The 22,103-nt window shown below is 34.3% G+C and overlaps 2 protein-coding genes and 1 long non-coding RNA gene across 3 annotated transcripts; 2 read left to right on the plus strand and 1 right to left on the minus strand.

The window, feature by feature from the left end:
- Window positions 1-1,214: 1,214 nt before the first annotated feature.
- On the plus strand, window positions 1,215-5,873 carry LOC121370952. The gene is made up of 2 exons (XR_005957754.1): window positions 1,215-1,377; window positions 1,464-5,873. It is a non-coding gene; the product is annotated as an uncharacterized LOC121370952 (long non-coding RNA).
- Window positions 2,507-13,588, minus strand: LOC121370951 (leucine-rich repeat-containing protein 57-like). Its single transcript, XM_041496503.1, has 5 exons — window positions 13,425-13,588; window positions 9,522-9,657; window positions 8,567-8,835; window positions 7,847-8,032; window positions 2,507-6,840 (listed from the first exon to the last, which is right to left on the minus strand). Exons 1-5 carry the CDS (start codon window positions 13,506-13,508, stop codon window positions 6,799-6,801), a joined length of 717 nt encoding a protein of 238 aa, XP_041352437.1. The 5' UTR covers window positions 13,509-13,588; the 3' UTR covers window positions 2,507-6,798.
- A 54-nt stretch (window positions 13,589-13,642) lies between these two features.
- LOC121370953 (cancer-related nucleoside-triphosphatase-like) lies at window positions 13,643-20,980 on the plus strand. The gene is made up of 5 exons (XM_041496505.1): window positions 13,643-13,776; window positions 14,789-14,951; window positions 16,451-16,550; window positions 17,828-18,031; window positions 18,817-20,980. The coding sequence occupies exons 1-5, from the start codon at window positions 13,722-13,724 to the stop codon at window positions 18,895-18,897; spliced, it is 603 nt and encodes a 200-aa protein (XP_041352439.1). The 5' UTR covers window positions 13,643-13,721; the 3' UTR covers window positions 18,898-20,980.
- The last annotated feature ends 1,123 nt before the right edge of the window (window positions 20,981-22,103 follow it).

A 22,103-nucleotide genomic window follows, 5' to 3' on the forward strand; every position in this document is an offset into this window, starting at 1 on the left:
ACCGTCTCACTATAACACTAGACTTTTGATGGGCATAATCTCAAATATTTTATACTTATTAATTGATCTGTAATTTATATTCTGCATTTTACTTTTTTTCCATAATTTTGTTAGGTTTTGTTTTTTAAATCCATTTATATTGAGGCGAACCTCATTCAGAATACACGCTTAAGTCCGGTCCTGACTGTCACAGCGAAATAAACATCAAACGACTAAATAAAACAATAAAACAAAAAGGAAACTAAGTTGGTGTTTTTTCCCCATCGCAAGTTTATTAACAAGTGTACATTCAAGTACGATAAATTAAATATTACACGGAAAAAAAAGACGCAATGTTATAATCATTTCAAACAAAAATGGAGAACTCAACTGAGGATATTAAATGTTGCATTCAATCCATATATTACATTTCCATCAATAACTTGGAAGTGCTTGTGACAACACTGAATAGAGAAAACTATGAAATAAGCATGCTACGTTCCACATCGACTAAGCCTTCCCATTATAAACGCATATGTCGAATATATAACGAAGCAGAACTAATCCAAGAATTGTTAGCGAGTAACATGAGCAAGTTGACAGATATGTTTGTAAAAAAAATAAAAAAATAAAAAATAAAAAATAAGCAAAACAAAACAAAACAAAGGTTTTTGCATGCAAGTGATTTGAAGTCGAAATATGCAATAGCATCTAATATAAAGGCCCCTGCGCGTGCTGTAACCTCGCCGTGGTGCAGGGGTGTTACATTCTCTTTGAGAATGGCCAATACAGCACAAATTGAAGTTTAGAGTAAAAGTCAGTATCTATCTGTGGTATTTGTATTTGTATTTTTTCACAGTTCTTTACACTGTTTTTATTTATATCTTGAATTTTTCTGTTGATGTTGATCATCACCATGTTTGTTTCCATTATCATAGTTTGACACCCAATAGCTGATGTATTTTTCGTGCTGGGGTGTCGTTAAACATTCATTCATTCACTAATATAAAGGGACCGGCCTCGGTGGCGTCGTGGTTAGGCCATCGGTCTACAGGCTGGTAGGTACTGGGTTCGGATCCCAGTCGAGGAATGGGATTTTTAATCCAGATACCGACTCCAAACCCTGAGTGAGTGCTCCGCAAGGCTCAATGGGTAGGTGTAAACCACTTGCACCGACCAGTGATCCATAACTGGTTCAACAAAGGCCATGGTTTGTGATATCCTGCCTGTGGGAAGAGCAAATAAAAGATCCCTTGCTGCTAATCGGAAAGAGTAGCCCAAGCAGTGGCGACAGCGGGTTTCCACTCAAAACTCAGTGTGGTCCTTAACCATGTCTGACGCCATATAACCGTAAATTTTTCTATGACGCTGAAGAGACACCTCTATAACTGGCGCCAGGTTTTCAATGACGCTGAAGAGACACCTCTATAACTGACGCCAGGTTTTCAATGACGCAGAAGAGACATCTCTATAACTGGCGCCAGGTTTTCAATGACGCTGAAGAGACACCTCTATAACTGACGCCAGGTTTTCAATGACGCAGAAGAGACACCTCTATAACCGGCGCCAGGTTTTCAATGACGCTGAAGAGACACCTCTATAACAACTGGCGCCAGGTTTTCAATGACGCCGAAGAAACATCTTCATAACTGGTGCCAGGTTTTCAATGACGCTGAAGAGACACCTCTATAGCAATTGGCACAAGGTTTTCAATGACGCTGAAGAGACATCTCCATAACAACTGGCGCCAGGTTTTCAAAGACGCTGAAGAGACATCTCCATAACAACTGGCGCCAGGTTTTCAGTGACGCTGAAGAGACATCTCTACGTAACAGGACTATATTATGAAAGCAACAACAATTCAGCATGAACATGAAAACAAGTTCATGTACTAGCGTCGGAAGTTGCTCTTCAAAAAAAAAAAAATCCAAACAAACAAATAAAACAAAACAAAAACACAATTTCCTGATTCACCGTGCCCTAAGTAGTGATACCATTCTACCTCTGTGAATTTATTTATTTTAATTTCCAATACTTTGAATAAATAAAATGGTGTTAGATGGCGGATTATGTACGAATATACATGTATTTCGCAGACAACAAGTCTATCATTTCCATCCGTATGTTTTTTGTGCTATGGGAAATGCTTTAAAAGATTTCCGATCCACTATTCCATATCCCTCCTGTGCTCTCATGAAAAAAAGTTGAATCGTATATAAGCTTAGCCTTTAAGTATATTGTTCAAAATAATTAATCAGCTTATTTATTTTGGGGTGGGAGAGAACCATTTTACATTACCTTTGAGAAACTAGTCTTTAAAAAAAAATTAACCACGGTGTAAGGCGCATCTGGGTGTGATGAATGTGTGAAAAACATAATAATTTTTAAAATGACACCATCAGAGAATAAAACACAATTTATACATAATGGTAAATAAAATCTCAAATGAATGCAACAATTCTAATATAAAACCATTTGAAGCATGATAACATTTACCACACGTTAACAAAACACAGATCAGGCCCACTACATGTATAAATATTTTTTACTTAAACCTCTTTGTTCAGACAACAATATGGCAAGAATATTACGTGAAAACAGCTATAAATAATACAGAAATTAGTTTGCCATTAATCACTACAAACTGTGTGTTAAAATACATCACGAAACCGACCGATATGACCATAATTATGTATCTACGAAATGGTCTTTGGTGCAGGGCAGCTTATATTGAGTGCAACATCCAATCAAAAACAAAAAAAGAAACAAAGGAATGTTTAATGTCATCTATGGCCGTTTGAATTGATGTCTAACATGTAGTTGTGTGATGCCTGGTTAAGATAGTGAGGGACAAAACGTCCTGCCATAGGATACTCCAACCAAACCACAGCAAATAATATTTTATATTCATTTTCCAAAGCCAGGATATCACTAACCACAGACCTCGATATATCAGTTATGTGGGTGTCTATACGGATGAGAGGGGTGTATGTGGATCCTCCATAGCTATTAATCCTACAACCCATTGTACATCAGGCATTCATTTTACCACTGAGCTACAGCATGCCCTCTCTAATTTGCAAACAGTAAGCTGCAAAATAAAACAACAGAGCCTGCACTATCTTGTGGTAACCTAGACGGTCGGTCAGGATTCAAGTTTGGGTAGTAATAAATGTTTCCCATTACAGTAGCTTAAACAGTTAGGATAATAATAAATGTTTCCCATTACAGTAGCTTAAATAGTTAGGATAACAAAACATGTTTGCTATTACAGTAGCTTAGATAGTTAGGATAATAATAAATGTTTGCTATTACAGTAGCTGAAATAATTAGGACAATAATATGTTTGTTATTACAGTAGCTGAAATAGTTAGGATAATAAAAAATGTTTGTTGTTACAGTAGCTTAAATAGTTAGGATAATAAAAAATGTTTGCTATTACAGTATCTTAAATAGTTAGGATAATAAAAAAAAAATTGCTATTACAGTAGCTTAAATAGTTAGGATAATAATAAATGTTTGCTATTACAGTAGCTTAAATAGGATAATAATAAATATTTGTCATTACAGTAGCTTAAATAGTTAGGATAATAATAAATGTTTCTTATTACAGTAGCTTAAATAGTTAGGATAATAATAAATGTTTCCCATTACAGTAGCTTAGATAGTAGGATAATAATAAATGTTTGCTATTACAGTAGCTTATCTATAGTAGGTTTAATTAGAGTGTTAAATACCAATAAGCAGTCATAGAAACAGAAGGGGGGGGAGGTGAATTAAACTCCTGTAATACAAAATTAAAATTAAAGCATGCTGAGATTTATTTTTATTATTATTTTTTAATGCATTAAAATAAGGAATACAAAATGTGAACACGTCATTCTTTGGGAGTTAATGGCCTTATTTCCTCCATACAATAGTTACAGTAGTGAGAATCATTCTTAAAAAAAACCCAGTGCTGCACATTAATGGGGCGAGATCATTTTAAATATGACAGGAATGTAACAAACATGTATGTGTGCACCAGGTATGTGTATATATGCACATGATAAAACTGATACATTCTAATGAATTTAAAGAAATTAATCCGATTATACACTTGTACTTTTAAAATATTAAAATGCTGCTATCCATCTTCGGATACATGACAAACACCAAGTCACAACTTAACAGCACCCTGATTCGATCGAATTGTAGTAACAATATGCACCATTTATTAACCATGGGAAGAATTTAGCTATTAAATATTTATTTCAGGACAAAGTCTTCTCAGACAGCTTTTGAATTTACTTGTTGACAGTGAGATACATATTTTATGTCATGCGAATGGCTAACCAATTACTGTGCGACAGTCTCAGATATCACAGACTGAAGCTTTTAATGCTCTGTAGCAAAACACAAAGAGAAAGTATCTCTGGGCAGCATGAATATTGGATGCAAATGGAAACTCTGTAGGAATACTATCTACAAATTACATACTGCACAGTCACTCGGTTGTTATGTACACAATACAAAGTGGATCAAAACTGTATTGATGGAACAGAATTGTAAACACGGTATATCAAACAGAAATATAATTTCAATTGTTAAAAAATATATATATTACTCTTCTTCTTTTTTAATATATGCCATGAAAAATGGTCTATAAATTGCTAAATAATAGTTCATTATTATGGAATTAGATTATAACTGCAGACACCATTTTACCATCATACTAAATATTATACTTAATTTATAAAAAAAAAAAGATAAAAAGACAAATTATTTACAGAAAGATGCATAAAAATACTAGTTTATAAATATATGTACTCGGTAGTATAGAAAGGTCTTTAAATAAAGGGCCATAACTCTGCTTCCATCACACATCATCTTTCAATTCATGTTGGCTGTTATCTCCAGTTTATGTCACATATAAATATGTTCAGCCATTACAAAGCACAGAAGGAAGTAAAAAAAATTATGTAATTGGTTGTACAATGTTTCAAAAAGACTTGTATGTGAATGTTTGTTGTTATATGGCACCAACAACATCCAGTAATTCCATGTAATAAAGTAATCTGTAAAGCATTGTTCCAAATAAGAAATATCAATAAATTGAACATGTATTTTATCGAAATAAAGGCTTGTAAATTTCTAAAAATGTGAAATATGACACTGAGTAATGAACTCCCATCTTAACTACCAATGGTACCATTCCATAAATGCATACAAACCTATAGCCAATTTTACAGAGCCTGTTTCAGTTACCAGTACACACATGTACCTACACTCACTTACAATGCTTAAACACCTGCAGGGTTTTTTTACAAAAAAAACAAGCTTTGTAAATTTGACCCCATATGACTAAAAGAAACATCACAACATCTGTACAGAGGAGGATAAAATGTTTTTATGTTATATATGTACATTTTAGTGACAGCGTAATTTTAATATTAATAAGGATATATAAACACTGGAATAAATATTTAACAATTCAACAACATAACAGAACAACAGGCTGCACAAAATAAGCACACAAAAAATGTATGAAAAAATCAGGATGCATCATTTACTGAATATAAATATGTGGGTGTATATTTATATATGATCATGAAAACAGTCCTTATTTTGGCACACTTCTTATTTCTAACATTCTTGAGTATATTATCTTTCCACAAATGAGACACTGTGGTATTATTTCATCCTTTACTGGTGTTTTCATCGATACCCTGGATCCAATTGAAGGCTAAAACTTACATTTTCATAATACTCATACAGATATGTACAAAGTGTCAAACACAACATGTCATACTCACTGTAACACTAGAATTTCGATGGGAATAATCACAAATGATGTTTTGTTTTGTTAACAGATTTGTAATTTTAATTCTGCATCAACTTTTTTTCACAGATACCTTTTTCTCTTTTTTTTGTGTATTGAATAATACAGAGCAATCCATAACAACAAAAATTAAAAACTAAATAATTAAAACACTAAGGACTAGTATACTGGTTAATAAGATTGTCTGGATTATCAGACACTCAATATTTGTAATCATTTATCTAGCAGTTATATAAGACATAAATGTATTGGTGAAACAATCTTTGAATTCTTATAAGGTGAAATATAATACACCTCGAGTTGTTACAAATAATTCATTAGGAGCATCTCTAACTTGTCTTCAAATTCACCTGCAGCATCTCCAGATCTACTCTCCATTGAACAAAAAAGAGGAAAGGAATGTTTGATGACATCACACCAGAGTAAAATAGTTCTAGTGGTGTTTTTAAGGTAACATTCATTTAACCATCATGATTTCTGACTATAGGACACTAATGTCAATGCTACTAACACTATAGAAGATGGGTGACTGAGTTATTTTACAAACACTATCCATTCACTCAACGTTTCACTCAAATTAAGGCACCCAAAATCATAATATCTTGCATACCAAACAAAATGACGATATTTAAAAAAATATAATAATAATGAACATGTGTAAAAGTTCTTCAGAATTCCTTGTTATATGATTTATAAAACCTGATGCATACAAGAAAGTAACACTCAAGAAAATGGCTTCTGTCCCAGACAGATGTATATTATCTTGGACAACATGTTCAAAAGAGAGGAGCTCAAATAGACATACCAACAGAGAGACTGACCGTTTCTGTTATATGTAAACAAGATGTAAACATAACCCAAATGAGCATCAGGTCTGATCTATGATAACAGATCTGAAATAATTTTATAGAAATTAGAATATACTGACATAGTAAAGTCTATATAATATAAATAAACAAATATGACCAGTCTTCACAAGCTCAATGTATCACACATTTTCAGTTGAACTTCTTTTTTGTGGCTGTGTATCTCTCCATGTACTGGAAAAAGAAAACAGTTAACATGTGATTTTATAATGTAATTCAAACTTGTTCAAAAAGGCTAAGTATCCAAAGTGTTTCATCAGGTGCAAATGATTTTCCATTTATCGATTATAATAATTAAAAAACCCGGATCATTTTGAATAGATACTACAGTCCTAATAATTCAAACCCTTCTTAACTTCATATAATTCTACCGATTGGATAACTGAAAGTTGATCAGTTGGTGCAAACCAATTATAACCAATGATTGATGATGTAATTTCAGACAATTCACAAAACTATTAATTTCAGACAATTCACAAAACTATTAGGTACTGTGACATCAACATTACAATAGCATTGTTCTTGAGGGGGATGTGTGTATTGTACTTAGCCCATTTACTTTCAACAAACATTCTCTTAAAACATTAATGTACACCCTAATATTCTCGAACTTCTCGAAACACAAACACATCGATAACAAATACACAAATAATGCACTGGAAGTTAAAATATATTACTTGAATGAGGGTCAGAAATGAAAAGAATTTATCATTTAAGATTTCCTATGAAAGGCCTGTCAAACACTTCCTATTTATTGGACTGAAAAGGTTGTGCCTTCATTTATGGAAACTTGTCTGTTTCTAGTCTTTGTAGATATTGTAAGCTGGCTCAGATTTAGGGAGAGGGTGCTGGGAATTCCCACACCAACTGCTGAGTTTCGATCTTTTTTAACCACTTTTACAGCTTGTTCTTTTTTTCTTTTTAAATTAACAGAATCATCTGAGATTTGAAAAAAACCACCTAGGAGTATGTTTGATTCATGCTGAAGAATTCTTTTCAGATGAGTTATAACTCCTTGTCCGATTTGAGGAATCAGACACCAGTTATCAATAAAATATTTAATAATTAATATATTGTTTTCTTTTTTATTTATTAGATTAGTTTTGTGTGTTGGAAAGATACATATTTTTCTAAAACTGAAGTAAAAATACCCATACATAAAAAACAAAATTAATTTTACCTCCTCATATCCCTCTAAGTTATGAAAGGCTTTCATGTCAAACACATTTCCTTCAATGGCAAACAGAGCGACTGACGAATGTTTCATAATTGATGGAGTAAATGCCGAGATTTCTAGACAGTTCTCCTCCAGTCTTAGCACCTTTAATCTAGGACATTCTACCAGTCCTTCAGATAACCGTGAAACCTGGGAAAGAACAAGTTGAGTACATATACATGCTGGCTCCTTAGAATAATTAAAGACATAACTTTTGTTAAAATTCATAAATACATGTATAACTTATTATGTACAGAAATCTATGCATTATCAATGATCTAATGATGATTACTATTAATACAGTTAAAAAGGTTACCTATCAACATACAAAACAGGACAAAAGGCAGTGAATTAGCATTAATGTCGGCCCCTGGTGATTATTAAACCAGACCTAGACATGAAAAAAAAATTGAGGGGAGTGATTAATTGGTCCTTTAACTTCGATTACCATATTGCTATCAAATTAATTCACATGCTAAGGGGAGCTAACAATTACACTCCTTGAAATAGTTTTGATGGAGAGAAAGCGTGACAGCTCTCCTTAAACGATGAGGTCTGTTAAATATATTCCCAATTGTAGCATTTATAAAAACATTTAGTATGCATGATATACAAGTAAATAGCATTATTTATTAATCCTGATAAACAAACATTTATTTATAAACATACTGTATACCCACTTACCTGATTTTGATTGAGATTAATTTCTATGGCTTGCAAGCCTCGTACTCCTTCTGGAATTTCTGTTATTGAGTTTCTGGACACATCAATGTATTCCAAGTGTTTTAAACCACTGAGATGCACAGGAAATGCTCTGATTTGATTTCCACAAAGATTTAAATTTCTTAAGTTTGTGAGATTACGCATAGATGATGGCAAACTCGACAGACGGTTATATTCTAGGTTCAGTGTTTCAAGTTTCTTTAGTCTTCCAATTTCTTCAGGAACAAACCCTGTATTAGAATAAAATACCAAAACACTAGGATGATGCCAGCAGTTTAAAATAATACAATGATCCCTAAAAACAAAAAATGATGGTTGTAAATTAACAAAATATCAAGAAACAAGCATTCTGACTCTGAGAGTACTGCGAACGCAATACATGTCCCCAACAGGGCCCATATAAATTTCTGTATCCCTAAATGCAAGGGCTATAACTCTGTGAAAAATGGGAAATCACCATGAACATTAAACTTGATCTGTAACAGTACATGATAAAAGCTATATAGAAAATTTCAGCTCAATATCAATAAATGTTTGCTCTAGTCGTGTTGTTAAACAAAACATAGTTTAACTGTCAAAATTAACAGACGCACCAACGGCATTGCAGTAGCTGCGATGTGAATTTTGCGTATGTCAGCGGTTTACCAATGGAAGTTTTTTGCTGCTGGATAGAAATTATTTTCGTCGGAAAATGGGTTTTTTATTTTGTTTTTATTTGTTGCTAAAGATAGTGATATAAAATTATTGTAGACAGGATCAAAATTGCTGTGAGTATTTTCATTGTGGCATAAACCTTTCAACATTGCCACAAGAAACTAATTCTTAAGTTTAATCCCTGAATTTATACTCTTTAAATAGTGAAATAAAAAATAATATATTAAAAAGCTAATAAGACTGAAGCTACATTGTATATTACCAATTTTGTTATGTCCAAGATGCAGATGTTTGAGCTGGCTGTAACTGCCAATCATGGGTGGAAGTATCTGTATCTTGTTTTCTGAAAGATCCAGCGTCCGCAAGTTGCCAGTCAACTGTAGCAACTCCTCCGGAAACTAATTTGTAAACAAACAAAAAATGTCATATGTACCTACATCTACTAGAAAAATATAGAAGGAAAGTTACCATATATATTCCAGTTACTTAAAATATAGAAGGAAAGTTACCATATATATTCCAGTCACTTAAAATATAGAAGGAAAGTTACCATATATATTCCAGTCACTTAAAATATAGAAGGAAAGTTACCATATATATTCCAGTCACTTAAAATATAGAAGGAAAGTTACCATATATATTCCAGTCACTTAAAATATAGAAGGAAAGTTACCATATATATTCCAGTCACTTAAAATTTAATTTGAATTTGGTTAAGATACAGGGTGAGACATAGCCCAGTGGTAAAGCACTTGTTTGATGTGCAGACAGTCTGTGATCAATCCCTGTCGGTGGGCCCATTGGGCTGTTTCACCACAACCAGTGCACCACAACTGGTATATCAAAGGCCGTGGTATGTACTATCCTATCTGTAGGATGGTGCACATAAAAGATCCCTTGCTATTAATGGAAAAATGTAGCGGGTTTCCTCTCTATGACTTTGTCAAAATGACCATATTCTTGACATCCAATAGCCGATGATTAATAAATCAATGTGCTCTAGTGGTGTCATTAAACAAAACAAACTTTTTGGTTAATATACAATAATCCAATTTTAAAATTAATATGTTCTATGGGTCACTACTTTATTGTATAATATAAATTTCTAGAAAGACAAAATGGATCAAGCCAGACGTTTTCAAGTAAGGCCCATCTAATTACCCCGGTACTAATAATCATGATATACATGTAAATGATTATTCCATTGAATAATGTATCTACCAGATATTCCTTAACCCCAAATCTCTGCTTCTAAACATAGTAATGAAATAAACATTCAAAATCTAACAAATTTTGCATTACTGACTTCCTGTCTAAAGGTCTGATGTTATCAAAACATTTTAAAGATGCAATATACCAAAATATTTTATTTTCAATGGTCAGCAAAATTAACTGTATCATTGTAATATCAAAATATTTAGGTTCATCATATATAGGCATTCTTAAAATCCTTTAGTAAATTCAAATTATTATTGCAACACTGCAATGACATTTGTTGAAATGGTCTAAAACTGTATACTTTTTTGCTCCAAGTTTTCTCTCAAAGATTGTTTTTATTGTATTCACTACAGAAAATTAATGAAGGAAAACTTTCCATTTGCCAGTTTCGTATCTTGGTTCATAATCTTTCTGTATTCTTATTCATCTACATTACTGCTATATCATGAAAAAACGTGGACCGGGCTACCCCATAAACTGGTCTATTTCGATATGCATTGTTTTTTAAGGAATCTGCATATGACTGAACCCCGACATCAAAATACTTTTGCTGAATTTAAAAAATGTTCCCAAAAACAAAGTGCACAAATGTGGAAAAGACAAGTAGGCATTCAAAAGATTTGTATACCCAGTCCTTGAAATTCGGACAAGTTTGCTATGACAGTTACGTGCCGTCGCAAATCAGTTTTGCAACAGCACTACAGCGGCAATTTTAAAGAAAAGATTACTTCTGTCAAAATTATTCATCTATGATCCACTGTAGTAATAATATGCTAAAAGATGACATCTCATCTTTACTTTAGTGCACTTCTATACCGGAATAAACCAATTTATATTAATTGAGGAAATATTGGGCAACACTAGATTATAAATGATTTTTTTCTGGGATCTGTAATTGGACAGAGTTCAGAGAAAAATGCCTACAGACCTTTCACCACTCTCAGATTTGCAACAGCAATGAAATGCTGTCGCAAATCAATTTTGCGATAGCTTTTGCAATGGCACTGCCGATTGCCGCCGCGAATTTCGAGGACTGTATACCTAGGGAAATGTATATATATATATATATATATATACATGACCGCCATTTTGCACTGTATGCACTAATATTAAAAAACATGTAATATTAAACAAACTTAAAGAAATAACAGTTTTACACTGCTGTCATTGTCAGTCTCGTCTGCTTTGCAGATTCATTGCATAAGAGTTTTGGTGACGTCACGTTACACGTGTTGCTCTTGAAAAAAATAGCCCAGTTTACAGGAGTAGCTGAAGAATGTCAACATTAGACTATGGCATGCATTTAATCTCTTCACAATAGAAAATGGCATGCATATTAACATTTATTGGTTGATTTTGACGATATTATTATACAGAACAACGTACAACATTATTGTATCAAATCGATTGTACATTACAATGTGCATGTGCAGAAACTATTTCCCGTTAATAGGCCGGTTCACGGTTACTCGTGGATATATCAAAAAAAACTTTTTAAATAATAAGAATTACATACATGTACATACCCAAAGCATTGATTAAATTTAATATTTAATTTTGTTGTCCATAGTGTCCTTGACCTTAGTTCAAATTCTAGTTGTGAAATATCTCCTAATTGAGTAATTCACTGTAACCTTTAATTTTCTGAATGGATTATGAAAATAAAAAATAAAGGACCACACATTACGGTTACATTAGTAAAGCTTTCTTTACTTTTGTTGTCAAGACAGTAATAATGGCATATATGCTTGGCTGTTACTACTGAAAGTTGTTACTACTGAAAGTTATTTTAATTTTAATGTTTTTTAAACTCAAGTAATGAGCACATTTTTAGTAGGAACCCCCCTGTATTTACTGCCAGCGCAGCAAACATTAAAACAACCACTTCTGTCACTGATGTTTACAGAACCAGCAACAAATAATGGATGCGACTTTTGTGTCGCGCAGAATAAGGTGACATGAGTGTACATACATGCATACATTCGGACAATTTGGTGCCACAGGTTCAAGTCCCAGTAACGGCATGGGACAAATTGTGAGGCCAGAAAGCATTTAATTATCCCCTGCGCCAGTGCGTTAATATCGACATGCATACAATATATAGATATTCATACATCAATACATACTAGCCAGTGCCAGGTCTGCCCACTGTTTCATGCACGTAAGCAGGATCGACCGTATAGACTATAGGCCCCATGCATGTGGTTGAGTTAAAGATGCCTCAATAGCTCAGAGCGCATCGTGGTTAGTCTGCAATTTGTGGGAGATTCAGTGCCACAGATTCGAGTCCCAGCAAAGGCATGGGACAAATTGTTAGGCCAGAAAGGATTTAATTATCCCCTGTGCCAGTGCGTTAATATCTATGTATTTAACAGTCAACCTCGACATGCATACAATATATAGATATTCATACATCAATACATACTAGCCAGTGCCAGGTCTGCCCACTGTTTCATGCACGTAAGCAGGATCGACCGTATAGACTATAGGCCCCATGCATGTGGTTGAGTTAAAGATGCCTCAATAGCTCAGAGCGCATCGTGGTTAGTCTGCAATTTGTGGGAGATTCAGTGCCACAGGTTCGAGTCCCAGCAAAGGCATGGGACAAATTGTTAGGCCAGAAAGGATTTAATTATCCCCTGCGCCAGTGCGTTAATATCTATGTATGTAACAGTCAACCTCGAAATACATGTATACAAATTTATATTAAAAATATACTTATAATGTCTATATCAAAATATGTTTTGAAATGATACATCAATACATACATATATATATATAATTTAATAAGAACAAAATAACTAACAGTACTCGTCTAATCAGAATAGTGACATGTTAATTAATTTAATCATTCACTCATATGACTGATTAATTAAGTGATTCATATTAAATGATATTTTATAATTCTGTTTTTAAAATAATACATCTGATCGTTGTCATTTTTCACCTCTTTGAATCCAACTTTGCTTAATTGACATGCCCCAGTCTTTTGGGCTGTTTCTATGTGTTGTTTTATGTTAGAATTTCCCATTTTAATGTCGACTAAGTGCAAATCAACATAAAAACATCATTGGAAACATTTTATCATCATAACTTAGATTATTTCCTGGTGCAAAGAGTTCTGTCCCTTTGCCTGGTTTCCGTCGTTACTACGCCTGCGTATATTTTGGTTTGCGAAACGCACGTGTTTCCGGTTGTTTTGACAGATCAACAAAAACATTTACTGATTTAGAATTTCAGAAAAATGGCGCAGTCGGCACAAAATGTGGCTCGTCACGTAATACTAACAGGTCCACCTGGTAGGCATATGATGAAAATAGTTCTTGACTTTTTTTCCCCAAAGTTAATTTTCTCTAAAATTGTTGACGTAGGCTCAGTTAGTTAAAGCGCTTGCTAATGTGCGGTCGATTTAAGATCGATCCACGTCAGTGGACCTATTGGGTTAATTCTCGTTCACGCCAATGCACCAGGACTGATATACCAAAGGCCATGGTAAATGCTATCCTGTCAGTGAGATGGTGCTAGTCCTGAGGGACGTAGTAAGTGATAAAGTATGTTACTATCTGTATTGATTTAACCTACCCCGTGCACTAGGATCTAGTAGGATGGTGCATATAAAAGATCCCTTGCTAATAATGGAAAAATGTAGCAGGTTTCCTTTCTTAGACTATATGGAAAAATTATCAAATGTGCTCTAGTGGTGACATATAAAAGATCCCTTGCTAATAATGGAAAAATGTAGCAGGTTTCCTCTCTTAGACTATGGGAAAATTATCAGATGTGCTCTAGTGGTGTCATTAAAACTAGCTTTAAACTTTAAGGTTGACATATCAATTAGGAGATAACCATCATCTGACGTCAGATTGGAGTAGAGCTGGACGGTATTGAAATTTCAAGTTCGGTATCGGTATCGGTATTGAGGGGTTGATTTACCTCGGTATCGGTACGGTATTCGGTATTGACATAGTAATGTAATGGGTAATGTAGTGTCGTAAGATGTATTTTTAGTGTTTTACTTATTGGCGGGAATAGTTATTTTTCAATACCGAAATATTCGGTATTTTGAGATTTGCTCGGTGCGGTAAATCGGTATTGACACGATATTGATACCGAACGGTATATACCGAATACCGCCCAGCTCTAGATTGGAGGTAGCTTATCATGCATTTAACACTGCTAAATGACATTTCAAACAGAATGCGTTTTATATTTTACTATTTTTTCACTTCAGATACATTGTACATGAGTTTTTACTAATACAATGTTTCATAACATGTATACAATACCATGTATTTTTTCATATATATATAGGAATTGGAAAGACAACTCTTATCCATAAAGTATGTGGATCTTTGAAAGAGGCCAGCATTCCAACTCAGGGTTTCTATACAGAAGAGGTTAGGGCTGGTGGAAAGAGAACAGGATTTGATGTCGTCACACTGGATGGCCAGCGGGCACCATTAGCTAGAGTGGGGTATATTTGCATTGTTCAACAACATTTTTAAAAACATGCTTGTTAAAGGCACAAACCCTAGTTTCAACCCATAAAAATGGACACTAAGTTTAGTTTATCCACAAACCTGCAACACATTTGGATAAAGTTACAACAGAGTGAAAGAAGAGTCTGTGAATTTAAAACCGGGAAATATCCTTAAAAAATAGACTAGAACTCTAATCAATAACCACTACTTCTTAGACACATATGTGCGTTTTTAAAAATATGAAAAATGCATTTTGTGGTATTAGAAACAACAAGATGACAAGAAACACTTCAGTTCTATGGAAATAGATAATTTAAACAATAAAATATAAGTAATGTAATTTTGTTTGATTTCAGTGATCATAAACGGTTCTAACAGTGAAAAATATTCTGTAGTGTTTAAAATCTAGGGTCTGTCCCTTTAAGAGTATGCTGGCACTGTTATTAATTACAAACAGGCAGATTATAATACAGGAATCTGTGTTTCTTTTTCATGGTCAGTAACTGCATTAATTAGTTGCTAATTTTTATACAGACTGACTGAGGCTGCGAGACCTCTGCATCCACACAAACAAAAACAGAATTAAAATAGCTGATTAAAGTATTTAGTATGTATCTGTTTCCACTAAGCTTGCTCTTCATAGTCCACAGTGGTTAACAATATTTGTGTCCTTGCATTTTGTAATTTTTTTATGTCTGTAAAACGTGTCTAAGCGGATACAGTGGAGTTTCAGCTTAATTAGGAAAGAAAGAAAGAAATGTTTTATTTAACGATGCACTCAACACATTTTATTTACGGTTATATGGCATCAGACATATGGTTAAGGACCACACAGATTTTGAGAGGAAACCTGCTGTAGCCACTACATGGTCTACTCTTTCCGATTAGTAGCAAGGGATCTTTTATTTGCGCTTCCCACAGGCAGGATAGCACAAACTATGGCCTCTGTTGAACCAGTTATGGATCACTGGTCGGTGCAAGTGGTTTACACCTACCCATTGAGCCTTGCGGAGCACTCACTCAGGGTTTGGAGTCGGTATCTGGATTAAAAATCCCATGCCTCGACTGGGATCCGAACTCAGTACCTACCAGCCTGTTGACCGATGGCCTAACCACGATGCCACTGAGGTCGGTTGCTTAATTAGAAGTAATACTAACAGGTTTCCTGTCGTAATTCTACTCTATTAACATCAACTTTGGACAGGACAGACAGACAAGACAGTTGTGTTGTGTGCCTGTTGGGATGTTGATTGGATATAAATTCAAAAACGGTGTGCTAAACTTTCGAACATGACATTGTGTACATTATACATGTATAACCACTTGACTCAAAACTAAAAGTGCATTTGATTGAAAAAAAGAACCATGACTTGATCATTGCTTTATTAATGAAAACATGAAGGTATCAAGTTTAACATTAGAGTCTTTATATTATCAGCCTACATCATGTATGCTAGCAAATAGAAATGAAAGAGAAATCTTATATTGACAGTTCTGATACAAGTCATGGAGGCCGAGAGTACAGAGTTGGTCAGTATTCAGTGGAACTCAAGTCATTTGAACAGACAGCTTTACCAGTGCTCAGTTTGAAGGTACTGCTATTAACTTTGTAACAATTGATGGTTATGTTAATAACATTATATGTATTGTTAATTTGCTTCAAAACTGAAAACTAGTTAAGCTTATCTGTATAGATACCATGGGATTACACATTTTTAAAAGTGACTATCTGAATTTCTAGCGATTGTTAAGATGGTGTAGACCAACAGAGACTTGTGAACAACTGTAAATATATATTAAATATATCCCCCCCCCCCCCCCCCCCCCCCACAACCATTTCAGGATATGATCCATGATTAATTTACCACGAATCCATATGCGCTGTCTTTCTTTGGAGGAGGAAGGAAGGAAATGGGTTTTTTAACGATGCACTCAACACATTTTATTTACGGTTATATGGTTAAGGACCACACAGATATTGAGAGAGGAAACCCGCTGTTGCCACTTCATGGGCTATTTTTTTCGATTAGCAGCAAGGGATCCTTTATATGCACATTCCCACAGACAGGATAGTACATACCACGACCTTTGTTGCACCAGTTGTGGAGCACTGGCTGGAACGAGGAATAACCCAATAGGTCCACCATCAGGGATCCTAGACTAACCATGCATCAAGCAAGCGTTCACTTGATGCACGGTTGGTCTACGATTCCCATTGGGCTACATCCCGCCCCTTCTTTGGAGAAGTGCATATAGAAGACTACACGTATGTTGCTAATCAAAATGGATTAACCTGCATAAATGCAACTTATAATCAGCGGATGATTATTATTTTTCAGAGCTTCTAGATTATGATAGACCCACTCCCATGGCTAGTGATATTCAATGTTGGGCTAATAAATAACTAATATTGCCATGCCCAACAGCTAGTGAAATTCTTTTGGTCAAATGTTGCAATAAGTCTATTTTGTAAATATGAATATCCTGACCACACCCCAATCCCCCAATGTTAGTGTTTTTAAGTTCTATCTTCCTCTTTAGGTGACATCTGATTATTACTATTATTTAGTGAAATTGTATTAACTTAAGGTAAAATAGGGCTAGTAAATTTTTAATCATGGCTTGTAAATGTTTTAAATCACTGATCCCATGGCTAGTGGATTTTAAAAAACTTCTAGAAGCCCTGTTTTTAAAATATTATACATTATGTACTGTGAAACAATGGTAAATTTACAGTACACAATTTTAAAACATTGGTCTCAGCTTCAGACAAAAATGCCAGCTTGAAATCAATTCTCTGTTCAGTATTATGAAAATCCAGTTTAAAATCACATTAAAAATCAGAACATCACTGTCTCTACTTTTACAGAAGATGGAGTCAGGACACTACCCTGTCTTTGTGATTGACGAGGTAGGGAAGATGGAGATGTTCAGTAAGAGTTTCATCCAGGCTGTTGGCAAAACACTTAGTGCAGCTAAAACGACAGTCCTGGCAACAATCCCTATACCAAAAGGCAGACCCATACCATTTGTTGAAGAAATCCGAGCAAGAAAAGATGCTGTGGTGTTTACAGTAAGATCATTGTGCCTTTCAAAAGCATATGTATATGTACCGGTGTAACAGCCCAAAATATACCCCCTGCCAAACAATACCCAGGGTTAAAGCCTGTTTTATACACTAACCATAATTCATTTTTTATTACTAACTTGTATACAAAATAAATAATAATAATAGCTGCTTTAAAAGAAAAGCAACTATTGCTTTCATAAAAGAGAGGTATATTCTGGGCTAGCCTGTTTTATACCCCGGGGTATATTCTGGGCTAGTCCAGTTTATACCCCGGATATAGTTTGGCAGGGGGTATATTTTGGACTATTACACCGGGAATTGGTGCATAGATGTACGAGATTGGTGGGAGAGGGGGTATTGTAGAGCTGTACCTTGTGTGAATTTATTAATCTGTAATTGTGTCAAATGTTTTTTTAATGAAGGCGTGTGCTCTGGGGAGGGTCAAATAAACTCTAATTTGCTTAAGGAAATTATCTTTTTTGTCAGTACATTTTTGGGGGAGCATGTCACGACCCACCTATAAAATTCACTTACCACAGTATAGACCTGCTAAAATTGTTGCACACACATCTGTGAAGTTACTTTTGAAGCCAGCGACTTCATAAATAATGTTAAATAAGTAGGCACTTTTTAATTATTTTCAGCAGAAGTGTGGTTTATAGTCAGTTTGTTCAGTTTTTGTTAACAAATATTGCACAGGAAGTCCATTTGCATTAGTATTGGTCACTTCTAGTACTTTTATTTTAATTGATTGATTGAAACTACACGTACAGTTGGTTTATTTTTAGGTTTCCAGAGAGAACCGAGATGCCTTATTGGCAGAAGTGTTTCAGGCAGTTAAAGATTCCTATAAGACTTTTGGATCTTAACTCAAACTAAGAGTTTAGAACTGGTTTTGAAATCTGCATAAATCTGCATTTTTCTGCATCATCCAAAGTCTGCATGATAAAAAGAAATAACATTACTCGTGGACTTCTTATACACTCCTCCCTGACAATGTCATGACAATGGACTGCAATGGTGCAGGGAGTGATTCAGATCATGAATATGGCTCACACTTTGTAAAATTTCTCATCCACAGTCCTTCATCATCTTCCATATCATCTTAATATAAAACTGTTCTCCCAACATGTTTTGTGATTTCATCTTGATTCGACACTTTTGTCAGTACCATTAAATTCTGATCAGCGTCACACCAATAACAAATTTGTGTCAACTTTCTGTGTGCAGGCCTTTGGGAATTGAAAATGTCTTTCATATTTGCAAAACCCCTCATGATGTCATAAGTGTAAGGCATGAATAAACAAGAGTACCTGTGAGGTACATGATACGCCCATCAGAAGTTTGATGGGAAAACCATAGATATTAATGAATATGTTACGGACATGATTCAATTCTAATTATGTGAAATATTTGCAATGGGATGGATGAACAGTTTGTTTTGGACCAACTACTGATGATACTGTATCCATTGGAGAAGGTGCTGTCTGATTAATGAAGTTATTGTTCTTTATTAGAAAGAGAAATTTTGTTTAGCATGGGTACTCTGGTTACACATTTATATTGGCAGAGAAACAGTTTATGTATGTAATGTTAACAATATAGAACCGCAAAAGAAATTAGCCGGACAAGGATTTCCTGTTATGTGCAGTAGACCGTGAAAAGTAGGTCACAGTGACTTAGTAATCGTAGCAACACACTGCCATCCCACGTTGTGAGGTTTGATGGTCCTGTATGCATCTTGTGCAAGATATGGTCTGGACAAGGACTTTGATGTCAAGTTGGTTGACAAAAACTTGAAACTGTGATGGGCAGAAAAGAAAGATGGATGTGAGGTAGAAAGTCTTGCAGACATGCTTGTATAGTAAAAACAATTACCATCACCAAGTTAACTTAATATCAACTTTATTTCATATTCATCACAGATAAAACTTCTATTTACATAATTTTGCATTTAGACACAATAAGTTGGTCCTTGAGACTACACATGGCCTTGTAGAACTCTTTGAAAATAATGGCATGGTAGAATTCAAGCATCACATTCGGTAACATATCGGGTAATACATGAGCATGTGTGCTATATGACCTGCAATGATAACCGTAATCTTGAGATTTAAATTGCATACCACGCACATGATTATTTCCAATTATTTATTTCAGAATGGAGAAGTGCATGAAATGTTTTCTCTAAGACCACAATGTTTTTCAGTAATCTATAGAAATTGACTTGTGGGTCATGATGTCACAGAGCTGCCCGTGAAATCATTCAACATATTGTACAATTTTTACAGCAGTTTTGCCTCATCTAGATAATACATGTATGATAGATGTCCAAATCGTGATTGTATGAGCAATGTATGAGCTTGCTGATGTAAATGGAAAAATGGTCTTATAATACATGCATACAGTTATTAACTGTTTAACGTGAAAACTGGAAACAGAAATAAATATATTCAAGAGCTGAATTTTGATGTCTAATCTGGATTCTTCATCTCCACACACTAAAATATAGCTAAATCTATATTAGATTTCATTCCTATCAGTTTATCAAGTACATTCCATCTCCAGTTCGAAGTATTTGCCTGCATTGTTGTTTAACTATAATAAGTGACTTAGTTTAAGAGTGCAATTCAACTGAATGAGTGGTTGGTAAGCGTAAATCATTTGTTATTCAGTTTAGTCCAACAATATCCTTTATGAAATATCAAGTATGACACCATACACATGCAGGTTACTGTGTACTATACTAGTGACAAGCTATCAAGGGCCAGTATCACATTTTACCTTACTTTTTCAAAAATTAAAACAAAAATCAGGGGCGGTGATAGGTAATGAAAAGTAGGTTACAGACTTTAATAAAGCATTTCAGATTGCATATACATTAGCCTTTTACTCAGCTTGTTTGGATGCCAGTAAAAAGCATATGATAAATACATTAAAAAATCCAAGATTCTTGGACTTTTTTTTTTCTTTTTTTCTCCCCGACTAAGCAGGGCACCTGCCTTAAACCTGCATGGTGCCACTCCTTTGTTTTATGTTAACACCTCTGATGTTTGATTAGGGTTGGGAGGGTCTAAATTTCTTTGCAGTCTGGCTTTGGATAACCATGCCAACAAAAACATAAACTGACAATTCTGGACTCTGGTCGAGCCCTGCCATGTCTGAATAATAGCATATCCATGAGACAAAGTATCGAGACGCCTGCAAGCGAGTCATTCCATCATCCATTAACTGCAAAAGCCTTTCCATACCACTAGCACAGCAAATGGACTACCCATTTCAGACGCAATGTCCATGTGGCCTCCAACTTCCTGTGACTTAGTATAGTATAGATCTCCATATCTACATGTCTCCACAAATTAGTTTAAATTTTTCAATAGCCCAAGAAAATCAATGCAAGTCATCTTACATGTCTGGTACATGTATATTTTTCTGAAAGAACCTGGACATATGCTTACAAAACTTATTCAGATCTTTAATGTCATCACCCACATAATAATATGTATGTCATAGCCCACAGGCACATGGCACATACAATTGTTGTGTATTGGTAAATCAATGTCATATATTTCTAGATCAGTATACACCAGTAAATTTTGTGTAAATTATATTTATTTACATAATATTTGAGTTTACTGTCTTCTTACATAACGATTTTAATGCCCTTTAACGCATAATATATATACAAAATGTAGTAGGGATTTAAATTTGGGTAAATATGTGTTAAATAGCATAAAATTGTCATGTATGAAGAGAGTATAAGCAAAGTATTGTGAAAATAATTATATCAAACTTACCAATATACAATTTAGAATTTTAGTCATATATATTAATCTGTGTCAAGTGCCTGTGGTCATAGCCATTAAAGTCTCAAAACATTATAACAGTCTAGAGTCAAGACTGTAAAAGTTTTATAAGCATGGGGCTAGTTCTTATTAGCAGTACAAAAACTTTTGGCACTTGATTTATGCAATACTTCAATAAATTGCAATTAGCTTCTTTTAAAAGCCAAACTGCTTCCTTGGCTCAAATGCTATGTTTAATATTGCATTAATATTGCTTTATAATTTTTAAA

Source organism: Gigantopelta aegis, chromosome 4, assembly GCF_016097555.1.
Source record: "Gigantopelta aegis isolate Gae_Host chromosome 4, Gae_host_genome, whole genome shotgun sequence".
Classification (NCBI taxonomy): Eukaryota; Metazoa; Mollusca; class Gastropoda; order Neomphalida; family Peltospiridae; genus Gigantopelta; species Gigantopelta aegis.

Excerpts from the sequence above, each read along its gene's own strand:
- LOC121370951 (XM_041496503.1), bottom strand. The coding sequence starts at position 13,508 with ATGGGAAATTCTAACATAAAACAACACATAGAAACAGCCCAAAAGACT. Across the intron at positions 8,033-8,566 it reads TTAATCTCAATCAAAATCAG|GTTTCACGGTTATCTGAAGG; the intron begins GTAAGTGGGTAT and ends GTTCTTTCCCAG. Across the intron at positions 6,841-7,846 it reads ACTTAGAGGGATATGAGGAG|TACATGGAGAGATACACAGC; the intron begins GTAAAATTAATT and ends TTCTTTTTCCAG.
- LOC121370953 (XM_041496505.1), top strand. The coding sequence starts at position 13,722 with ATGGCGCAGTCGGCACAAAATGTGGCTCGTCACGTAATACTAACAGGT. Across the intron at positions 13,777-14,788 it reads AATACTAACAGGTCCACCTG|GAATTGGAAAGACAACTCTT; the intron begins GTAGGCATATGA and ends ATATATATATAG. Across the intron at positions 14,952-16,450 it reads GCACCATTAGCTAGAGTGGG|TTCTGATACAAGTCATGGAG; the intron begins GTATATTTGCAT and ends TTATATTGACAG.